Raw genomic sequence first — 23,079 nt, 5'->3', positions numbered from 1 at the left:
CCCTTCCTGTCCTTGCCGGATCTTGTTGCCTTAGTGCCCTGAGAAAGCGTTTTAGTGTGTTCCCAAGCCTGTGTACCCAGACCTTCTGCTGTTGCCCCTGACTAAGACTCTTGCTGCCTGCCCTGACCTTCTGCTACGTCCGACCTTGCTCTTGCCTTGTCCCTGTGTACCGCGCCTGTCTCAGCTGTCAGTTGGGGTTGAGTCGCTATCAGGTGGAACGACCTGGGGGTTACCTGCCACTGCAAGTCCATCCCGCTTTGCGGCGGGCTCTGGTGAAAACCAGTAACCCCTTAGATTCCGTTCCCCTGGTACGGCCCACGCCATCACCCCACTGACACAGAGGATCCACCTTCCATGTCCTCGCTGCATACCAGTCCGGATCCTGACAGGGAGCCAATAAAAAACATGCAGGCGCGGGCAGGAATGAGACTGTTGCGGGTGGGATCGGGCGGTTAGGCGCTATGCCTGCAGGACCCGCAAATCCCGCACACTCCCGCACCGCAGACCTGTGTCTTTTGGTGGGCCCCCACAGGCTCAGGTGCAGGATCATAGTGGACCCAACGTCCACTGACGAGTGACATCCTCCTTCTCCATGGTGTGATGTAAGAGGGGTCACTTATCAGTGCAGTTCAGAGGCTGTAACCCTGCACCATGTGGGGGGCCATTCGAATATTAAAATGGCACAGGAGGGTGTGGTGGGGTGGAATAAAATGAAACTGGGGCGGTGGGGGGATTAAAATAGCATGGGGGGTGTTAAAAATGGCAAAAGGGAGAATAAAATGGCACAGGTGATAAGGTGGGGAAAATTTTAATGGCATGGGGGGTTAGCAGGATCGGGGGGGGGGGTACAGATCATAAGGTATGTCAGAAAGGTTCACATTTGCAGTGACACGATCAAGTAGTGTCTCCAGTGCATTGGCTTGCAGATGGTCAGTAGGGAGAGGTAGTCCTATTTTAGCAGATAAAGATTATTTGTAAAAAAAAAAAAAAACGAGACACTTATCCAATATATTTTATTGATCGGTTTCCTCACTGTTTACAGGGTCTTTATTACAATCGCAACCTTCAATGCTTACCTCAATGAGATTAAAATCTTTTATAGTCACATGAAGGGCACAAAGGTCAATGGCTCAAGACAAATCACAACTCTGATAACTATGACATTCCTGAACCTGGGTCCATCACATGGCAGAACAGATTTTTATCCCTTTGCCCGAAACAGTGGAGGTTCTCATTCATTTACTGAAAGATAAGATGTTGACTACTATGGAGAATTAATATAAAAAGTGGGGGAAAAAAAGAATAAATTATCATCACACATTGATTGATATGAGGTTGTTTAGCGAAAGAAACAACCTGTGTATGGTGTCAAAAAGTATATTAAAGTACCTTATAATGCTTTTAAGCATACTGCACAGATCAGCCATATCAGCTGGGCTGCCTGGCTTGTAGCTGGCTTGTGGCTGCCCTGTCACACTCTCTAAATGGATATTTCTCGTCCCTGCTCCCCACTTCCTTCTTGTCTACTCAGGACTAGACCAGTGATGTGAAGGCGGGAGCTTATATTACTGATTTACAAAACAAATAGAGAAAGATAACCACACATCCACTATTTGTATTTTGATCTACTTGCTTCTCAGCATAATAAAAAAAAAAACTAACAGGTTGTTAGTAAACATTTTGATCAAGTACAAGATCACTCGCCACGTCAAGGCCACCTAGTCAGAGTGAGTCCCTAACCTAACACTGGCGTAGCACGGGGTGGCGACCACTGCCTTCGAGACACCATGCCCACAGTGTGGAATGACCCAGTGGCCAGGCAGCCCCACTGCTGCCCGACCAAGCCCCTGACTTTGGGCCACACCATGCCCACAGACAAAGCATCACAGAAACAATGGCTGCAACAGAGAACCACACCAGTGTGAACACCTACCATGTACTCCCCACCTGAGAACTGGGAGAATGTTAGGAAGAAAACCTTATGCAGGCTCCTGCTGATTAAAAACGCCTGGGCCGAATGGGTGGAGTGGAGTGCTGGCCATGGAAGAAGGAAAAGACTACAATGTACAACACATAGAGAAACACAGCCGCACATCCACCATTTGCATTTTGATCCACTTGATTCTCAGCATAATTTAAAAACCTAACAGGTTGTTAGTATACATTTTGATTAAAAAGTACAAGCCCACTCACCATGTCAAGGCCACCTAGTCAGAGTGGGTCCTTAACATAACACTAGCATAGCGCCGGGCGGCGACCACTGCCTCCGAGACACCATAGCCAGCACTCTGCTCCACCCATTCGGCCCAGGCATTTTTAACCCCTTAACCCCCTGGGGTGTGTATGACTGCTCTGGGGTTATACAAAGGGATCTTCTTAAAGGGGTATTCCGGCTTTATACATCTTATCCCCTGTCCAAAGGATAGGGAAATAGATGTATGATTGCAGGGGTCCTGCCTCTGGGGACCCCCCCCCCCCCAATCTCAGTGCACCCCCGGGACTCTGTAACGCGTGCTGCCTCCGAGTCAGGGACGTGGCATCATGGCCATGACCCCTAGTGATGTCACGCCACACCCCCTCCATTCATGTCTATGGGAGGGGGCGTGATGGCTGACACCTCTGTCCCTTTTAGGAACTGTCCAGGGTAGTAGCAAATCCCCATAGCAAACCCACCCTGCTCTGGACAGTTCCTGACATAGACAGAGATGTCAGCAGAGAGCACTGTGGTCAGACAGAAAAGAACAACTCAACTTCCTATGTAGTATACAGAAGCTGATAAGTACTGGAAGGATTAAGATTTTTATATAGAAGTCCTTTACAAATCTACATAACTTTCTGGAACCAGTTGATTTAAAGAAAAATGTTTTCCAGCAAAATACCCCTTTTAATATTGGGGGGGAGACAATTTGATACATTTTAAATCTGTGGTTTTTGTCCATAGTGCATGTTGTCACGGAACCACTGACCAGGACTTCAGCTATAGGAGTTTCTTTACGTGGGACCTACCGTTGTCTTCTAGTACTCAGCTCGGCAGTCATCGGAGAGAAAGTCCTCTTTAAGGGATTTTATTCCCAGACCCCAAAGAGAGACAAAAATGACCTCAACCGGGGATTTTCTAGCAGACTATGACATTTCGGCACAAATGTCAAATCTTTGTAGGAACAACTTGTTTTTTTGTTTGACCAGATGATGCGGTGTATACTTTCCGAGGTGGTTTCTATTTATGAGAGAACCTACTTAGATTTGTTTCCGGAGGTTTTGTTCAAATCAGGCGCCATGAGGGCAGCTTAAAGCATTACTGTCATTAAAGGGGTATTCCAGTCAAAACCTTTTTTTATATATATCAACTGCCTCCGGAAAGTTAAACAGGGACGTGAGTCATCAGAGAGCAGTTAGACAGAAGACAACAACTCAACTTCAGAAGCTAATAACTATTGGAAGGATTAAGATTTTTTAATAGAAGTAATTTACAAATCTGTTTAACTTTCCGGAGCCAGTTGATATATAAAAAAAAAAGTTTTGGCCTGCAATACCCCTTTAAAATAAATTTTGGTGTCAAAAGTTAAGATCGGTCTGGGAGCCCCTTCAATTGCTAGTTATAGCTGGATGGAGTATGCTGCCATGAGCTTCACCCGGCTGTATCAGTGATTTGAGGGGATCTCAGCACTGAGACCCCAACTGATCCTAAAGGGCTTGTCTAGTGAAATATAAAATATTCCCTTTCCACAGCATAAACGTCTAAACACAGGCAGGTCCGACTGCTGGGACCCTCGCATGATCTTCAGAACGGGACCCCAGCTCTCAGAAAGAGTGTGTGCTGCAGACGTTACACACTCCATTCATTTCTAAGGGACCACTGGAGACGTCCAAGTGCTATACCTTGGTATCTTTGTTGGTCCCAGCTGAAAGTTTCTAAGAGTTCTTCCAACTGGAAATGGCGTCTCCAAGTGCTGAGAAAGTAGCACACTGAAAAAAAAACCTGTATATAGTGAGATAGAGATATAGTGAGTTAAAAAACCACATCATGCACTTTTATTGCGAAAGTACTTGCTCAAGTCCCTGCATAAGAATTGGTGGATATTGTTAGGTTATTATTCAGGTTATTATAAGCTGTTAATGTTCCGTATGAAGAGAAAATAACATGAAATAAAGACTTAAAGGGGTACTCGGCCTCTAGACATCTTATCCCTTATACAAAGGATAGGGGATAAGATGTCTGATTGCGGGGGTCCCGCCACTGTGGAGCCCCACGATCTCCCTGCTGCAACCGGAGTTCATTTAGAGCGTCGAGTGCAGCAAAGGAGGCTTGTGACGTCACGGCCACACACCCTCAATGCAAGTCTAGGGGAGGGGCATGGCGGCCATCACACCCCCTCCCATAGACTTGCATCGAGGGGGCATTGCCGTGATGTCACAAGCGGGGCACGTCCATGGCGTCACGAGCCTCTGCCCCGCATCTCCAGTCATCCGGCATTGAGTGAAGTTCCCTCCGTGCACCAGATGTCTGGGCTGCCGCAGCCGAGATTGCGGGGTACATTTTTCTCTTTTTTATCTTTCCACTTCCTTATTACATTTTGTAAGCGGCCAACAATATGTCATTAAGAACTTACAAATTGCAGTATTACCCACAATGAAAGATTCTGAACATGACAAAGTCCGTATAGATCTTTTGATAAGGAAGCACTTTATATAGTGTCAGACCATGTAACATTGGGCATAAAAGGAAGATGGCCGGCCGCAGCATTTTATGTGTTATATTATTATTCCAGTTGATTTCTATAAGCAGCAGTTCTCTAGTGAAGCTTAATAATGGAGGTTACCAGGATATTGTTATTGCCATCAATCCGGCAGTACCCGAAAATCCCCAAATCGTTCAAAATTTACAGGTAAGAGTTTGGAATATATTATCTTAGAACATTACTATTTCCATGCACCAGGTGTTTTGCTTACGGATAAGGACAATTGTTTTAATATATATAACTTTATCACATATAATTAACTAGACTGAAGATGTTTTTAATGGTTCTTTAATAATGTTCCAATTCATCATAATAAATAAAAAAAACAGGAAATACATCAAATCATTGAATTTGAAGGAAAATTGATGTCACTCCCAATCTGTAGTGTAGTCGCCTGTTAAAGTGAATATACAGGTAAGATAAAATATTTTAAAATATCAAATTCAGTTAATAGAGGGCAGTTTTCTGATCATGACCCTCATCTTTTGGGCAGATAGAAGAGTGGGTACAAAGAGAATCCCTCTCCGGAGGACATGTTCTATTTAGCATTACACAGACAAAACGTTGGTGTCAATAGGTGTGCGGTAATGCTTCATAGCCCTTCTGAATCCATTTCCATTTAATTTCCCTGCACTGCAAGAAAACTGTAACACTATTGCCACAATTCCCCACAAATTACTGCTGAACTCTAGGGGTTCCCAATTGCAACTGGTAAATGTTTGCTAGTTGTCTATTAGATAGTTTAAATCGACTATGAGGTATATTTAAAAAAAAATGTATAGAAAAGGATAATAATATTAATAATAATAATAGTTGTTGTTACGCCCTTGTGTCCTGGTACCTAAAGGGGTTCTCCGATGGGAAGCAATTATTTTTTTAATCAACTGGTGCCAGAAAGTTAAACAGATTTGTAAATGACTTCTATTTAAAAACCTCAACCCTTCCAGTACTTATCAGCTGCTGCATGCTCCAGAGGAAGTTATAGTTCTTTCTGGAATTATTTTCTGTCTCACCTGCTGACACCTCTTTCCATGTCAGGAACTGTCCAGAGCAGGAGCAAATTCCCATAGCAAACCTCTCCTGCTCTAGACAGTTCCTGATCCGGACAGATGTGTCAGCAGAGAACACTGTAGTCAAGCTGGAAAGAACTTTGGAGCATACAGCAGCTGATAAGTACTGGAAGGGTTAGGATTTTTAAATAGAAGTAATTTACAAATCTGTATAACTTTCCGGCATCAGTTAATTTGAAAAAATGAAAATAAAAAAATCCCACCGGAGTACCCCTGTAAGAACGCTCTGGTCCCGTTACCGTAGTTTGAAGCTTACGAGCTGAGCACGCTTCATACCTGGTGGGTCCCGGTTGCTGTCAGCGGAAATCGCAGATCAGGCCGATGCCCGGCATTTACCCTTTAGATGCCGCAATCAAAGTTGATCAGGACGTCTAAATGCGGGAGTTAATGGTGCCGGTTAGGACAGCAGAGCTGATAGGGATGTCCACGGCAAAATCGTGGGTCCCGATCAGCTGAATGTACCATCTGATCGATGTTCTGATGCTCCAGCCAGGCTCTGCAGGCTGGAGTAGCAGAGCACCGATAGCACTGATCAATACTGAGCCAAAGCTCAGCATTCAACAGTGTATACAATAGAAAGATAATATTGTAATAATATTTGGAAAGAGGCGATATATATAGATAGATATTATATTTGGTTACACTTTGTTTTATTTTTTAAACATCTTATTTTTTCATTATTTTTAGCCTGTGAGACCCAGCCTGTGGCTTGACCTCATGGGCTTTCGTAGCTGGCAGACCTAGAGGGCAAGAGTTGGCCACGGGCTGCCATGGCAACCATACATACCCAATCGTATTATGGGGCTGCAGATGGGTGAGAGAAGGAACCCCCTACCCCTGTCAATCCTATAAATGCAGTGGTTAGTACTGACCACAACATCTGCCAAGCTTGGTGCGATCCTTGGTCTCAGCAGTTGCGGCAGGAGAATGGCTATTTCATTGAAAGCCCATACAATCGGCTTCTGAGACCGTGGGATTGTTATGATGTACATGTGCATCTGTGTGTGCGAAGGGGTTAAAGAGATTGCCTACTATATCGGATTATAGTTCTAGAAGGAACGTTCTGCCAGAAATTACAATAATTTGGCTTCAATACACCTAACCTTTAATCCTGTTCAGGCATCATGAAGACTTTGAAACCAAATAAAATTGTAATAAAAGCTAAAAATAATTCAACCAATATAAGTACCAAGTAGTCCTTTAAAACAAGAAGTACAAACAAGTGCAGTTTTATTTGCCAAAATATTAATAAATATTGCCCCAAGAAGGCCTTGTTGGACTCTAATAAAACTTTATCTGTGATGATATATAGGGAAGTGATTACAGTATTAAAGTGAAAGGAGAAGTTTATTGATGTAAGCTGTATAAAAGATAGAAGGCTCTAGCTTGGATACAAATGAGATACATGGAGGCATACAGGTTCTGTACGGTATTCTACAGCACGTTTGCTCACAGATGTTGCAGCTAAAGATCCTGCATTTGTGATTGCCATAAATGCTCAAATAATAATGAATCTGGCGAATGGACAGGCCAAGAAAGGATTACAACCTGGTAGAAAAAATCCTGGGAAACCATTCTCACATGGAAAACCATTATCCTGCTGAAAAAATGCCAGATGCAAGCCATGAGAGGGGGCACATGTGGTGGATATAATGCTGAGATGTTAGTGGCTCTCATATGACTTCGAGGGGCGACCATCTGTGATATGCGAAGGCTCCCCAGATCATCACACGAGCTGGGAGCAGTGTGTCACTCCAGAGCAAAGGCAGGATTGAAGCCTTCACTATGTGGCCTCTATACTCGAGTCTGACCATCATCCCATCCTACACCAATCGTAGATTTTGTTACTATGATACTGATCCAGTCAATAAAAGTCCATGTCTCTCTCTCACGACATTGTAGCCAACGAAGATGACGGTAGTTGGCTGTAAAAGACAGGACACGTAATAAGCCCTATGACTCCAAAGTTCTTCTTCTGCTAGCATCTGAAATATTTTGGGCAGAGACAGGGGTGTAATAATGAAGGGGCTACCTATGTCTGGATGGTGGACAAGGAGACTGTCGGAGCCTCTTGTGCTTGTCAGCAGATCAAGCGATCCACTCTACTGTTGGTCTTTCTGTGCCATCGGGAGCCTGCCTGCCATGTGTGTTCTCGTGAAACCATCTGGCGTCTCTCAGATCAATGAATTGCCTCCTCTCAAAGTCTATAAGAGGTATACTAACCAACAGTAGCCTCTGAGAGTCTATTTATAGGGCATCAGGGATTATGTTACCTAACATAATGGCTGAGCAGATCCAACAGATTAAAACTGTGTATGTACAAGAGTCAAATACTATAACACAGACTTCCCCACTGGTTTAAGTCAGAAATAATATACAAAACGTCACTTACAGCACATTTATAAACTATATGGGTCAGATTTCAGGTCACCAGTGTGTGTCCAGAATAGAAAGAAGCATTTCTCTGAGATACAGGTGGGTCCTTCATGAACTTATCTTATGCCCCCTCCATTCGTGTCTATGGGAGGGGGCGTGACAGCTGTCACGCCCCCTCCCATAGACATGAATGGAGGGGACATGGCATGATGTCGCGAGGGGGCGTGGTGTGACGTCATATCTCTGTCTCGGAAAACCCTGCACGAAGATCGAAAGTGGCGGGACCCCAACATCAGACATCTTATCCCCTTTAGATAGGGAATAAGATGTCTAAGGCCAGAATACCCCTTTAATGTACTTACTAGAGGTAAGGTACATGGGGATATATCTGTAGGATGAGTCTAAAACCCATAAAATTTTCTTGTTTTGGGCAGAAGGACTGGTTCAAACTCCACTCGTCTTTCAGGCAAATCTCCTAATTTGGAGAAGGACAGGCTGTGCCAAGCACTGTGTATGTCTTAATCATTAAAGTTAAAGTCTACCTGTCATAAAAAAAAAAATAATAATTTTTTAGACATGTCACAGAGATACAGAGACATGTCAAACATTTTGAGCGATTAGGGTCTCAGTGCTGGAGAAAACTGCAAGCCGGGGAGTGAAGCACGCTACTCCTAGCTTCTCCTCTCTCATTTTCCTGATAAGCGGGAGTCTCAGCACTTGATCAAAACTTTTGACATGTCTCTGTGACGTGACAAAGTTTTTTTTCTAAATGACAGTTCATCAGTTTTTATTTTAGCATGCCTTTATTTTATTGAAGAGAACAAGGGGCAAACATAGTTTGGTGCCATGTTTTTACTCTTACCCTTCGGACTATCGTAAAAACTGCATAGGAGAATCCCTTGGTATGTTACTGCACTATGATTGTTTCTTGTTTCCTTTAATAAAAAATACATTTGTATTTGGGGCTTAACTCATGAGACTGAGACAGCAAACGTTGCATACAGACCTATATACAGTATATATATATATATATATATATATATATATATATATATATTTTTTTTTTTTTTTTTGAGAAGGTGAAGGGCTTTGTGGTTGATGGGTGGTATGTGACACCAAGGCTCCTGGCCTTGGTGAAGTAATAGCCGATAATTATCCAGTGTCTGTGCTGCGATGTAGACTGACACTGTGACCGTAGTATGGTTGGAAGGCCAATCCGGGATGGCTCTTACTGGGAATGGTCAAGTGCTGGGTGGGGGCCATTCCCCACAATACAGGCCACCTTATGCTGGCCTTAAAGGCAGCCTGCTGAGGGGGATTTGTTAGTTGCAGCTCACACTGCAAGAGAGAGCTGAGTGTGGAGTTCTTCCCTGAGAGGTTGAAAGCTGGTCAGCCGACTGCCTGTAGGCCTGAAAAAGACGTGCTTGATGCCGCATGGCATGGACTCAGGTGTGAACAAACACCTAAGGAATACAGGTGGACTTTTATTACTTTTTCCTTTGTTCTGCATTTAAAGACTGTTTGCTGTTTGCCAAGTGTGAATAAAACACTGAACTTTGAGTTGAAAAGTCTTGTTTCCGTGCCTCTATACTGTAACCGCACCTGTCTGCAAGAGCGAGTCAATCAACCAGTAGGAATAACAACTGTTACGCCGAGCGCTCTGGGTCCCTGCTCCTCCCCGAAGCGCTTGCGGCGTTTCTCTCCCTGCAGCGCCCCGGTCAGACCCGCTGACCGGGAGCGCTGCACTGACATTGCCGGCGGGGATGCGATTCGCATAGCGGGACGCGCCCGCTCGCGAATCGCATCCCAAGTCACTTACCTGTCCCGGTTCCCGGCTGTCATGCTCGGGCGCGCACGGCTCCGCTCTCTAGGGCGCGCGCGCGCCAGCTCTCTGAGATTTAAAGGGCCAGTGCACCAATGATGGTGCCTGGCCCAATCACCCTAATTAGTTTCCACCTGCTCCCTGGCTATATTACCTCACTTCCCCTGCACTGCCTTGCCGGATCTTGTTGCCTTGTGCCTAGAGAAAGCTACTCTGTGTTTACCACTACTGTGTTCCTGACCTTCTGCTATTACCATTGACTACGAACCTTGCCGCCTGCCCCGACCTTCTGCTACGTCTGACCTTGCTCTTGTCTACTCCCTTGTACCGCGCTTATCTCAGCAGTCAGAGAGGTTGAGCCGTTGCCAGTGGATACGATCTGGTTGCTATCGCCGCTGCAAGACCATCCCGCTTTGCGGCGGGCTCTGGTGAATACCAGTAGCAACTTAGAAACGGTCCACCGACACGGTCCACGCCAATCCCTCTCTGGCACAGAGGATCCACCTCCAGCCAGCCGAATCGTGACAGTAGATCCGGCCATGGATCCCGCTGAGGTCCCGCTGCCAGTTGTCGCTGACCTCACCACGCTGGTCGCCCAGCAATCCCGACAGATCGCCCAATAAGATCACCAGCTGTCATATTTGACCACCATGACACAGCAACTTCAGTCACAGCTACAGCAGCTTCAGTCACAGCTACAGCAACTTCAGTCACAGCTACAGCAGCAACAACCATCTCCTCCGCCGGCTCCTGCACCTCCTCCGCAGCGAGCGGCCGCTCCTAACCTCCGCTTGTCCCTGCCGGACAAATTTGATGGGGACTCTAGACTCTGCCGAGGTTTCCTGTCACAATGTTCCCTACATTTGGAGATGTTGTTGGACCAATTTCCTACAGAACGGTCGAAGGTGGCTTTCGTGGTTAGTCTCCTGTCTGGGAAGGCTTTGTCTTGGGCCACACCACTCTGGGACTGCGATGATCCTGTCACCGCCACTGTACAGTCCTTCTTCTCTGAGGTTCGCAGTGTCTTCGAGGAACCAGCCCGAGCTTCTTCTGCCGAAACTGCCTTGTTAAAGCTGGTCCAGGGTAGTTCTTCTGTAGGCGAATACGCCATCCAATTTCGTACCCTCGCCTCTGAATTATCCTGGAATAACGAGGCTCTCTGCGCGACCTTTAAAAAAGGCCTATCCAGTAACATCAAAGATGTGCTGGCCGCACGAGAAATTCCTGCCAACCTGCATGAACTTATCCATTTGGCCACCCGCATTAACATGCGTTTTTCTGAGAGACACCAGGAGCTCCGCCAGGAAAAAGACCTTAATCCCTGGGCACCTCTCTCACGGTATCCTTTGCAATCTACCCCTGTGCCTCCCGCCGAGGAGCCTATGCAAGTGGATCGGTCTCGCCTGACCCTTGAAGAGAGGTCTCGCCGTAGGGATAAAAATCTATGTCTGTACTGCGCTAGTACCGAACATTTCTTGGTGGATTGCCCTATTCGTCCTCCACGTCTGGAAAACGCACGCACCCAGCTCACGTGGGTCTGGCGTCTCTTGGTACGGAGTCTGCTTCTCCTTGTCTCACTGTGCCCGTGCGGATTTCTCCTTCTGCCAACTCCTCCTTCTCAGCTGTGGCCGTCTTGGACTCTGGTTCTTCTGGAAATTTTATTCTGGCCTCTTTGCTTGATAGGTACTGCATCCCGGTGACCCGTTTGCGTCAAGCCGCTCTACATCTCTTCGGTCAACGGAGTCAAGTTGCACTGTACTGTGCGTTACCGCACAGAGCCCCTGCTTATGAACATTGGTCTGCATCACGAGAAAATCGAATTTTTGGTTCTGCCCAACTGCACCTCTGAAGTCCTCCTCGGTCTGCCATGGCTCCAGCATCATTCTCCCACCCTTGACTGGACCACCGGGGAGATCAAGAATTGGGGTCCTGCTTGCCGCAAGAAATGCCTCACTTCTGCTCCCAGCCCCGTCTGTCGAGCCTCAGTGTCTCCTCCTGTGCCTGGTCTCCCCAAGGCCTATCAGGACTGTGCCATGCCTCCTCATAGCCCCCGTCCTGGTGACACTCTGCCCCGTGCCAAGCCTCACCCTCTGCCCCCCTCCCCATTCCCACTCCTTCTGAACTGTCTGCCGTGCATGAGCATATCCAGGACTTCACTGTCCCCCAGAAGGAGACTCTACAATCGCTCCCAATGTCCTCGTCCCATGTGGAGCGACATCCCGACAAAAAGAGGGGGAGACCTAAGGGGGGGGGGGGGTACTGTTACGCCGAGCGCTCCGGGTCCCTGTTCCTCCCCGAAGCGCTGGCGGTGTTTCTCTCCCTGCAGCGCCCCGGTCAGACCCGCTGACCGGGAGCGCTGCACTGACATTGCCGGCGGGGATGCGATTCGCATAGCGGGACACGCCCGCTCGCGAATCGCATCCCAAGTCACCTACCTGTCCCGGTCCCCGGCTGTCATGCTCTGGCGTGCGCGGCTCCACTCTCTAGGGCGCGCACCAGCTCTCTGAGATTTAAAGGGCCAGTGCACCAATGATGGTGCCTGGCCCAATCACCCTAATTAGTTTCCACCTGCTCCCTGGCTATATTACCTCACTTCCCCTGCACTTCCTTGCCAGATCTTGTTGCCTTGTGCCTAGAGAAAGTTACTCTGTGTTTACCACTACTGTGTTCCTGACCTTCTGCTATTACCATTGACTACGAACCTTGCCGCCTGCCCCGACCTTCTGCTATGTCAGAGAGGTTGAGCCGTTGCCAGTGGATACGACCTGGTTGCTACCGCCGCTGCAAGACCATCCCGCTTTGCGGCGGGCTCCGGTGAATACCAGTAGCAACTTAGAACCGGTCCACCGACACGGTCCACGCCAATCCCTCTCTGGCACAGAGGATCCACCTCCAGCCAGCCGAATCGTGACAACAACATTATTCAAGATCATCACAAACAATACCACACACTAGCTGTATTAAGCCTCCCCTACTCTGTTCTTGACTGACTTGAGACAGAGAAGGTTGCATCTGCCGGCTAGCGACTACGTGAGATGACACCTGATACTGGGGAGCTGTGGTGGTCACGTCCACTTGACAATGGTCCGATGCTGGAACAGGATCGGCTGACATACTAGCTGATATATACATATTAACCTACTTACTTGCAACATCATGGCAAGAGGGAACTGATAGATGCTTGTCAGGCATAACATAGTACTATCCCCAGTCCCCAGCTATTAAGAGCCAAAAATCAAACAGTTAGTTAACTGATATGCCAAAAACCTGACAACATTACAGACCCTTGGTGGCAACGATCTTGCACCGCCACAATGCCTGTCGCCCAAATAGACTCATGTAAGCACCTTACCAGAAGACTTAACTGGACTGTACAGCCAGCAACAACCCAAAATGCTAACATTCTGTCACAAATGGTCTCGGGAGTGGAGACCTGCTGCAGGTGACAGGTCCCTTCGTCACCATCGTACCTGTAGATTGACAGGTCTTGTGTGACCATTGAGCCCGTGTACTTGACTGGTCTTTGTCTAACTATCGTGCCTGTATGCGTGACAGGTGTTTGCTTAACCATCATGCCTGTAGATATGACAGGTCTCTGTGTGACTACTGTGCCTGTAACTTGACATATCAGACAAAAAGGTTAAAATTAAATGCTGAACATATGATGACAAGATACAGACGCTAACCTATGATTGTATACAAATACTATGGTAATATGTAAGCTACAAGAACCAATAGCCGGTATATCAGCAATAGTGCCGTAAGAACATAAAATAAATATTTAAAACATATGCGTAATGAAACAAACGTATGCGTGGTATGTTAGCTATAGTATTGAGAGCTTTGTGACATCGTTATGTGAGGTGAAAATGATAAGGAGCCATCTAGCATATACATGCTAATTTCTAGCAGTGTATGCACAGTAATGAAACGTAAACAACATGGCATTGCATAACACTATATAGCGAGTGCATAGTGAAAATTTTATAGTAACAAAAGCATTTTATGAACTCTAGTAGCAGCATGCCTAGCTACGACCGTATGCAATATAAGCTTTGTTGTAAGCCCAGCATACCAACCTTATAGTCAGATGAAATGCGCAGACTACTACTAACAGTACGCCATGGATAAATGTTATCACGGATGTACAGATTACATATTGGAATGATTGCCCAGACTAGGTGCTCAAACCCATGTGTACTGCCAAAGCGCTTACTAGAGATGAGCGAATCGAAGTTGACGAACCCGAATTCGTTACGAATTTCATGAAAAATTCGATTTGCAACGAATGCGAATATTGCCACGATTTGATTGCGCGAATCGCTTAATTAAACTCCATTTTACAGTATTGGAGACCTAAAATGTGAGTACATGGGGCAGGGGATTATGGGAGGGCGGGAAACAGCGGCGGGAATGAAGGTAGGCGGGCTGACCCTGAATCACATGTGAGATGCAGCCTATCAGTGTTCACTGACCCCTATGATGTCACAGCCCCTATATAATCAGCGGCCATATTGCCTCACTTCATTTCATCTATGCACTCAGATAGAGAGGACGGGACTGCGTGTGAATAGCTCATACCCCAGCGTTACACTGCAACTGCAAGTCACATCAGCATTAGGGAAAGGCAGGAGTGCAGAGTGCTGTGCTGTTACACTGAGAAGGATCATTGATTGCTAAACCTCCTATTCACGTTATTGAGCATTGCAGCAGAGAGGGGCAGATAGCTGTCAGCTGCCTCATACAGATCTCCAAGCTGCCTGAACTTTATCATCCATCTTATCTCCTCATTTTTCAGCCCAATTGAGTTTTTTTTTTCTCCACAAATCTTCTGCTGCTCAGAATTGTGTGACAGAGTGCAATTTAGGGTTTAATCCCTGTATTTTTAGTGTTTTTGTGGTGCTGCACTGTTGGGTTCTGCTGCTGTTCAGAAATACGTGATTGTTCAGTGGACTGTAGTGTATTTGTACCATTTTGTACCTGTTAATCTGTCATGGGGCTACATACTGTGCAAGTCCAAACAATACTATTCACCGGCTGGTGTTTTACAAAAATACAAGAGTTTTTTTTCTGCCTATAGTTGCGCATATTACTGCCCTCATCAGTGCATACCGCATAGGTACATCCAAGTATTGTACCATTTAGTACCTGTTAAGCTGTCAAGGTGCTCCATACCGTCAAAGTCCAAACAATAGTATTCACCGGCTGGTGTTTTAAAAAAATACAGAGTTTTTTTCTGCCTATAGTTGCGCATCTTACTGCCCTCATCAGTCCATACCGCATACGTACATCCAAGTAGTGTACCATCTTGTACCTGTTAATCTGTAAAGGGCCTACATACTGTGAAAGGACAGCCGTAAGTAATCACCTGCTGCTGTTCTAGATAAATACTGTTTAAAGAGTAGTGTAGCGTATTGTAATACCCTCATAAACGCACTAAGTATGTCAGGCAGAGAAGTGCCAGGACGTGCACAGAGGAGTGGCAGAGGCATAAATACTTCAGGCAGAGTTGGCAGCAGACTTGGGGCGAGTGGCAGCAGGAGTCGCAGCGAGAGGCCTGAGCTCCCGTTATCAGCCAGCGGTCGTGTCTCGACCAGCAACCCATCTGCCATCATCGATTGGTTAGCACGCTCATCCACATCATCACAAGAGACATCTGACACCCCCAGTCAACAGTCGGTGGGTTCCTCAGACACAACCCTCAGTTGGCATGGCCCAGGAGCAGTCCCTGTCCTCTCATTGCCTTTGTCCTATGCTGTTCCCTCTCCTAATGAAGTATCTTATGCTGTGGGCTCAGCTTCACTATTTACTGAGGACGATCTAATAGAGGACAGTCAGCGGCTACTGGACAGCCAAGAAGGGGAGGAGACATGCGCCGCTTGCTCCATTAGGCGGCCAAGTAGTGATGCGGAGAGTGACGTGGGAGGCTGTGTTGCAAGGGTTCAGGGTCCTGAAGCAGACACTGTTGGGGAACCTGAGGAGGACATCAGTGACGTGCACACACCTGTTGATGATGATGAAGCCGATCGCAATTGGGAGCCGGGTGCAGAAGGGGCTTCATCATCATCAGGAGAAGAGAGTTGCAGGTTGCACTTGAGGCAGCAAGGCGGTAGCACGGTTGGCAGTCAGCGTGGTGGCAGTAGTGGAAATTCAGGAGCCAAACATGCCCGGGGGAGACCACCTGCTTCGCGGCAGCCTACCTTTCCGGGAGGTAGTGGAACAGGGGTTCCTGGAGACGGAGCCAGTAGCAGTCAATTAGTGCGGTGTGGAAGTTCTTCATAAGGCATCCGGAGGAGGTTCACGGAGCCACATGCAAGATCTGTCGGCAGAAGGGGAAGCGTGGCCAGGGTCCCAATGTTGGTACCACGGCCCGACACATGCTTCGACACCATAAAGCGGCCTGGGAGCACCGTGGCTCCAATGTAGTGGTCCAGCCTGCTGCATCACCCAGTGGCCATCCACTCCCTCCTTCATCCAGCCAAGGCTCCACCACCTCAGCCGAAGGAAGCTGTGTGTCAAACCCTCCTTCTGTCGCTCCTGCTTCTCCCGCTTTTAGTCAGCCATTCCGCCAACAATCCATCGGTGAAGCCATGTCCAAGAGACAACAGTATGCGCCCACTCATCCAGCGGCGCAGAAGTTGAATGTGCTCCTGTCCAAGTTGCTGTTGTTGCAGTCCCTCCTTTTTCAAGTGGTGGACTCTGCACCTTTCAGAGAATTGATGGCTTGTGCCGAGCCGAGGTGGAGAGTCCCAAGCCGTCATTTCTTTGCGAAGAAGGCAGTACCAGCCCTGCATAAGTTTGTACAAGAGAAGGTGGCCCAGTCCTTGAGCCTGTCGGTGTGTTCAAAAGTGCACGGCAGCGCCGACGTGTGGAGCTGTAACTACAGGCAGGGACAATACTTGTCTTTTACGGCTCACTGGGTAAATGTGGTTCCTGCACAGCCACAACAGCAACTTGGACAGGTCACACCGCTTCCTCCTCCACGCTCTTGCTCCCAGGCAGTTGGTCCTGTTACAGTGTGCAACGCCGCCTCATCATCCTCCACCGTGTCCTCGGCCTCCACTGCCCTTCATCGTACCATGTGTGCAGGGCACGGCGGTGTCAAGCTGTTCTTCATATGGTTTGTTTTGTCGAACGGAGTCACACAGGGGAGGAACTGCTAAAGTTCATTCGTAAAGAAATCCGAGTATGGCTTACTCCACGAAATATGGAAATGGGAACCATGGTGACCGACAATCAGAAGAACATTGTGTCCACGCTGTGACAAGGAAGTGTGAAACATGCACCCTGCATGGCACACGTGTTGAATCTGGTTGTCAAGCACTTGCTCAAGTCTTCACCCCATTTGCAAAACATCCTGAAAATGGCAAGGAAACTGTGCATGCACTTCAGCCACTCGTACACTGCCAAGCACACTTTCCTTGAGCTGCAGCATCAGAACACTATCCCACAACATAGTCTTATTTGTGACGTTGCCGCACGTTGGAATTCCACCCTCCATATGTTGGACAGACTATACGAACAAAGAAAAGCCATCACTGATTTCTTGATGATCCAAGCAGATAGGAGTACTCCCCTGTGTAACTTCAATGTGAACCAGTGGCAGCTCATACGTGACACCCGCCATTTGCTGAGGCCCTTTGAGGAAGCCACATTATTTGTAAGTCGCTGCTTCCTGCTACACTCTGTCAGCCCGTTGGTCCTGTAACAGTGCACTACTCCGCCTCCACATCCTCCACTGTGTCTTAAGCCTCCACTGCCCGGACAAGTCTCAGTGGCCCTTCAGCATACCTTGCCTTGGCAAAAAGTCTTGGAAACAATGGCCGGTCAGGGCAATGGAGACGTTGCGCCTACATCTCACAGCCACATGAGCCTTGTGGGGGCTTGCTGGATTTGGTCCTTCGTACCCACACTCTGGGGTCCAGGACACGCAAAGGTTGTTTTAAATCTCAAATCAAAAAATGATGGCGCTGCTGGGCCTGGGTCTGGGAATTTCAAATTTTCTCATAGGTAGCACCCGCTATCCAAAATCTTTTTCAAAAATTTCTAAAATGGTGGTGTTTTTTGGGGGGAATTGTGAAGCCCTGCTGTGTACTCATGCATCAGCCAACTCCAGGCTGTGTCATTCAGGCAATATATGGATTACTGATGCCGCTGTGGGGCCTGGGTCTGGGAATTTCAAATTTTCTCATAGGTAGCACCAGCTATTCAAAATCTTTTTCAAAAATGTATAAAATTGTTGTGTTTTTTGGTGGGGATTGTGAAGCCCTGCTTTTTACTCGTGCATCAGCCAACTTCAGGCTGTGTCATTCAGGCAATATATGGTTTACTGATGCCGCTGTGGGTCCTGGGTCTAGGAATTTCAAATTTTCTCATAGGTAGCACCCGCTATCCAAAATCTTTTTCAAAAATTTCTAAAATTGTTGTGTTTTTTGGTGGGGATTGTGAAGCCCTGCTGTGTACTCATGCATCAGCCAACTCCAGGCTGTGTCATTCAGGCAATATATGGATTACTGATGCCGCTGTGGGGCCTGGGTCTGGGAATTTCAAATTTTCTCATAGGTAGCACCAGCTATCCAAAATCTTTTTCAAAAATGTATAAAATTGTTGTGTTTTTTGGTGGGGATTGTGAAGCCCTGCTTTTTACTCGTGCATCAGCCAACTTCAGGCTGTGTCATTCAGGCAATATATGGTTTACTGATGCCGCTGTGGGTCCTGGGTCTGGGAATTTCAAATTTTCTCATAGGTAGCACCCGCTATCCAAAATCTTTTTCAAAAATTTCTAAAATTGTTGTGTTTTTTGGGGGGGACTGTGAAGCCCTGGTGTGAACTCGTGCATCAGCCAACTCCAGGCTGTGTCATTCTCCCAATATATGGGTTACTGATGCCGCTGTGGGAGCTTGTGAGATTTGGTCCTTCGTACCCATACGCTGGGGTCCGGGACACTCAAAGTTTGATTTAAATTTCAAATAAAAAAAAAATCAAACATTTCAATGGTCTCCTCATGCATCAGCCAACTCCAGGCTGTGTCATTCAGGCAATATATGGTTTACTGATGCCGCTGTGGGGCCTGGGTCTGGGAATTTCAAATTTTCTCATAGGTAGCACCCGCTATCCAAAATCTTTCTCAAAAATTGTGTTGTTTTTTTGGGGGAATTGTGAAGCCCTGCTGTGTACTCGTGAATCAGCCAACTCCAGGCTGTGCCATTCAGGCAATATATGCTTTACTGATGTTGCTGTGGGGGCTTGTTGGATTTGGTCCTTCGTACCCCCACACGATGGGGTCCGGGACACTCAAAGTTTGTTTTAATTTTCAAATTAAAAAAATGATGGTGCTGCTGGGCCTTGGTCTGGGAATTTCAAATTTTCCCATAGGTAGCACCTGCTATCCAAAATCTTTTTCAAAAATTTCTAAAATTGTGGTGTTTTTTGGGGGGGATTGTGAAGCCCTGGTGTGTACTCGTGCATCAGCCAACTCCAGGCTGTGTCATTCAGGCAATATATGGGTTACTGATGCCGCTGTGGGGCCTGGGTCTGGGAATTTTACATTTTCTCATAGGTAGCACCCGCTATCCAAAATCTTCGGTTTAAATTTCTTAATTCATCTTTTAATCTTAGGGATTGTGAAGGCCTAGTGCCTACTCATGCTGCTGGCAACTCCGGGCTGTGCCATTCATCCACTATATGGTCTCCTCATGCTGCCAACACCTCCATGCTGTGCCATTCAGCCACTAGATGGTCTCCTCATGCTGCCAATACCTCCACGCTGTGTCATTCAGCCACTATATGGTCTCCTCATGCTGCAAACACCTCCATGCTGTGTCATTCAGCCCCTATATGGTGTCCTCATGCTGCCAACATGTCCATGCTGTGTCATTCAGCCACTATATGGTGTCCTCATGGTGCCAACACCTCCACGCTGTGCCATTCAGCCACTATATGGTTTCCTGACACTGATGCCACCACCAGGCTCTGTCATTGTGCTGTTGTGCGGCAGTGATTCTAAAAGCGATGCCGGTAATCTGCATGTTATTCTGAATAACAGTATTATTTCACTACCCCAGCAAACTCCATATGCGTTTTTGAACACAGCAAAGTGTTCTATACCCCTATAGAGGCTGTGTGTTGACTAGAAATAGCCTTTTTTAATATAGATTCGCCACGAAAAAATGCGGATCGAAACAAACTTTTTGGGAAAATTTGGTGAATCGGCCGAATCAAATTTTTTTAAAGTTCGCTCATCTCTAGTGCTTACCATTAGCATGGCCTAAATGCTATAAGCACATGCAGACTAAGTGCTACAACTGAATGCACAGAAAGCTCTAACCGTATGTACCCCAAACTGTACGCAACAAATGCCAAACCGTATGCATTAAAAAGCTATGGTTGAACACGCACAGACTAATATTGTGTTATATGTACTGAGCATGCTGTAGCACCATGAACTAAATGACTACTATCACATTTAAACATGCCGACTGTATGCACATAAATACTACCATAGTATGCATAGAACAAGGTATGACGTCTACAACAAACATATGCACAGACTATTCCATATTCGAAATTACAGAATGCTATGACCATATGTATTGAATGAATAATGTAACATACTAAATGCTATAAGCATGAGCAGCAACTCAGCACTTTGAACTTATGCTAGGTACGTATGGACTTATGAACACGGCCTGCTGTGAAGCTCCGCACTTATGCACAAAGTAAATTATGAACCAAATGCATGAATAACTATGACCATGCATAAATGCAAAGATTTAGTGCCTATACAGTATAAGTGCTATGAGCCTATATGCCGTATGACTGGAGAGCATGTTGTGTATGTACAATATAATGCTATGGCCATGTTTAAAGTATAAAACAATGTACAGTAAAATTGCTATGTACCAGAAACATTATGTAATAACCAAATACTACAGTGTATGTACCGTAAAATGCTACTAGCGTATGTTCAGTAAGAGACATAAGCATATGTACTTTATAATATTACAAGCGTATGTAGATTGTAACTATTAGTGAATGTACAGTATGAGGCTACGAACATCTGTACAGTATGAAAGCTACGAGTGTATGTAAAGTATAGACAGTAGGAAGCTATGAGCCTGTGAACAGTATAAAGCTATGAGCATGTGTACAGTAAACACAGTATAAAGCTCGATACAATAACAGATATGAGTCTAAGTTCGTATAACAACGCGAGCTTATGTACAGTATAAATGGCACGAGCGTATGTATAGTATAACAACAACGAGCGTAAGTGCAGTATAAATGGTACAAGCATATGTACAGTATAACAACTACTAGTGTATGTACAGTATAACAGCCACTAGAGTGTGTACAGTATAACAGCTACTAGCGTATGCACAGTATAAATGGTACAAACGTATGTACAGTATAACAACAACGAGCGTATGTGCAGAGCTAATGATTTGAGCACATGTACAATATAAATGGCGCAAGTGTATGTACCGTGTAACAACTACTACAGTAAAATGACCACTAGCATATGTACAGTATAAATAGTACTACTAGCGTATGTACAGCATAAATGGTACAAACGTATGTACAGTATAACAACAACAAGCGTATGTGCAGAGCTATTGGTTTAAGCACATGTACAATATAAATGGCGCAAGTGTATGTACCGTGTAACAACTACTACAGTAAAATGATCACTAGCATATGTGCAGTATAAATAGTACAAGCGTATGTACAGTATAACAACTACTAGCATATGTACAGTATAAATGGTACAAGCGTATGTACAGTATGACAACTCCTAGTGTATGTACAGTATAAATGGTACAAGCGTATGTACAGTATAACAACTACTAGCGTATGTACAGTATAAATGGTACAAGCGTATGTACAGTATAACAACTACTAGCGTATGTACAGTATAAATGGTACAAGCGTATGTACAGTATAAATGGTACAAGTGTATGTACAGTATAACAACTACTAACATATGTACAGTATAACTCGTACAAGCGTATGTACAGTATAAATGGTACAAGCGTATGTACAGTTTAAATGGTACAAGCGTATGTACAGTATAACAACTACTAACATATGTACAGTATAACTCGTACAAGCGTATGTACAGTATAAATGGTACAAGCGTATGTACAATATAACAACTACAAACATATGTACAGTATAACTGGTACAAGCGTATGTACAGCACAAATGGCACCAGCGTATGTACAGTATAACAACAAGCGTATGTGCAGTGCTATTGGTATGAGCGTATGTACAATATAAATGGTGCAAGTGTAGGTACCGTGTAACAACTACTACAGTAAATGACCACTAGTGTATGTACAGTATAACTGGTACAAGCGTTTGTACAGTATAACAACTACTAGCATATGTACAGTATAAATGGTACGAGAATATGTGCAGTAACAACTACTGGCGTATGTACAGTATAAATGGTACAAGCGTATGTACAGTATGACAAAGTATGCATTTTTTTTATTTTTTTTTGTATAAAGCTTTTCCATTTATGAACGACATGTGATCAAAACAAACAGTATATGGGGGTGGAGTTTTGGGTTAAGAGTTGTGATGTAGTATCCTGAGAATTTCAACAGATCACCAACAACTAACTCCAGCTAAATTCTATCCAGCTCTTACAGTAGATATTTGCCGATAAACTATGACGGAACACAGAACAGAGCAATTATGGCTATGCCAGACACTGGTTCACTGAGAATCTGTATAGCCATAGGACATACTGCATGTAACACTCCTAAGCAACCTGCCAAATAACCATGGATGAAAAAAATCTGCCAATGCCTGCCCGTGCTGACACTTACCCCTGTCTTCCCTGGCAGGTCAGCCAGCTGGGACACACTGCCGGCATGCAGTCCCCACCCCTGATGTGCAGCCCTGCCTACGTACCCCAGAATAACTGAAAACCCCCGACACCAGCCGGGAACTCATTACTAGTGTTGAGCGGCATAGGCCATATTCGAATTCGCAATATTTTGCGAATGTATGGACGAAAATTCCTCATATATTCGCTAAATTCACATGTTCGTAATATTCGCGA

General features: G+C 45.8%; 1 protein-coding gene across 1 annotated transcript in view; it reads left to right on the top strand.

Moving 5' to 3' along the window:
* The first annotated feature begins 4,630 nt into the window (after positions 1 to 4,630).
* LOC130277096 (calcium-activated chloride channel regulator 1-like) overlaps positions 4,631 to 23,079 on the top strand; it is a 63,002-nt gene continuing 44,553 nt past the window's right edge. Inside the window, exons 1-2 of the mRNA XM_056527410.1 lie at positions 4,631 to 4,654; positions 4,770 to 4,886. Coding sequence (XP_056383385.1) covers positions 4,631 to 4,654; positions 4,770 to 4,886 — 141 coding nt within the window. The remainder of the gene's footprint in view (positions 4,655 to 4,769; positions 4,887 to 23,079) is intronic.

This window comes from Hyla sarda, chromosome 6 (assembly GCF_029499605.1).
Source record: "Hyla sarda isolate aHylSar1 chromosome 6, aHylSar1.hap1, whole genome shotgun sequence".
Taxonomy (NCBI): Eukaryota; Metazoa; Chordata; class Amphibia; order Anura; family Hylidae; genus Hyla; species Hyla sarda.
Note: the sequence above shows the minus strand (reverse complement) of the source record. Positions and strands in the feature narration are given on the sequence as shown.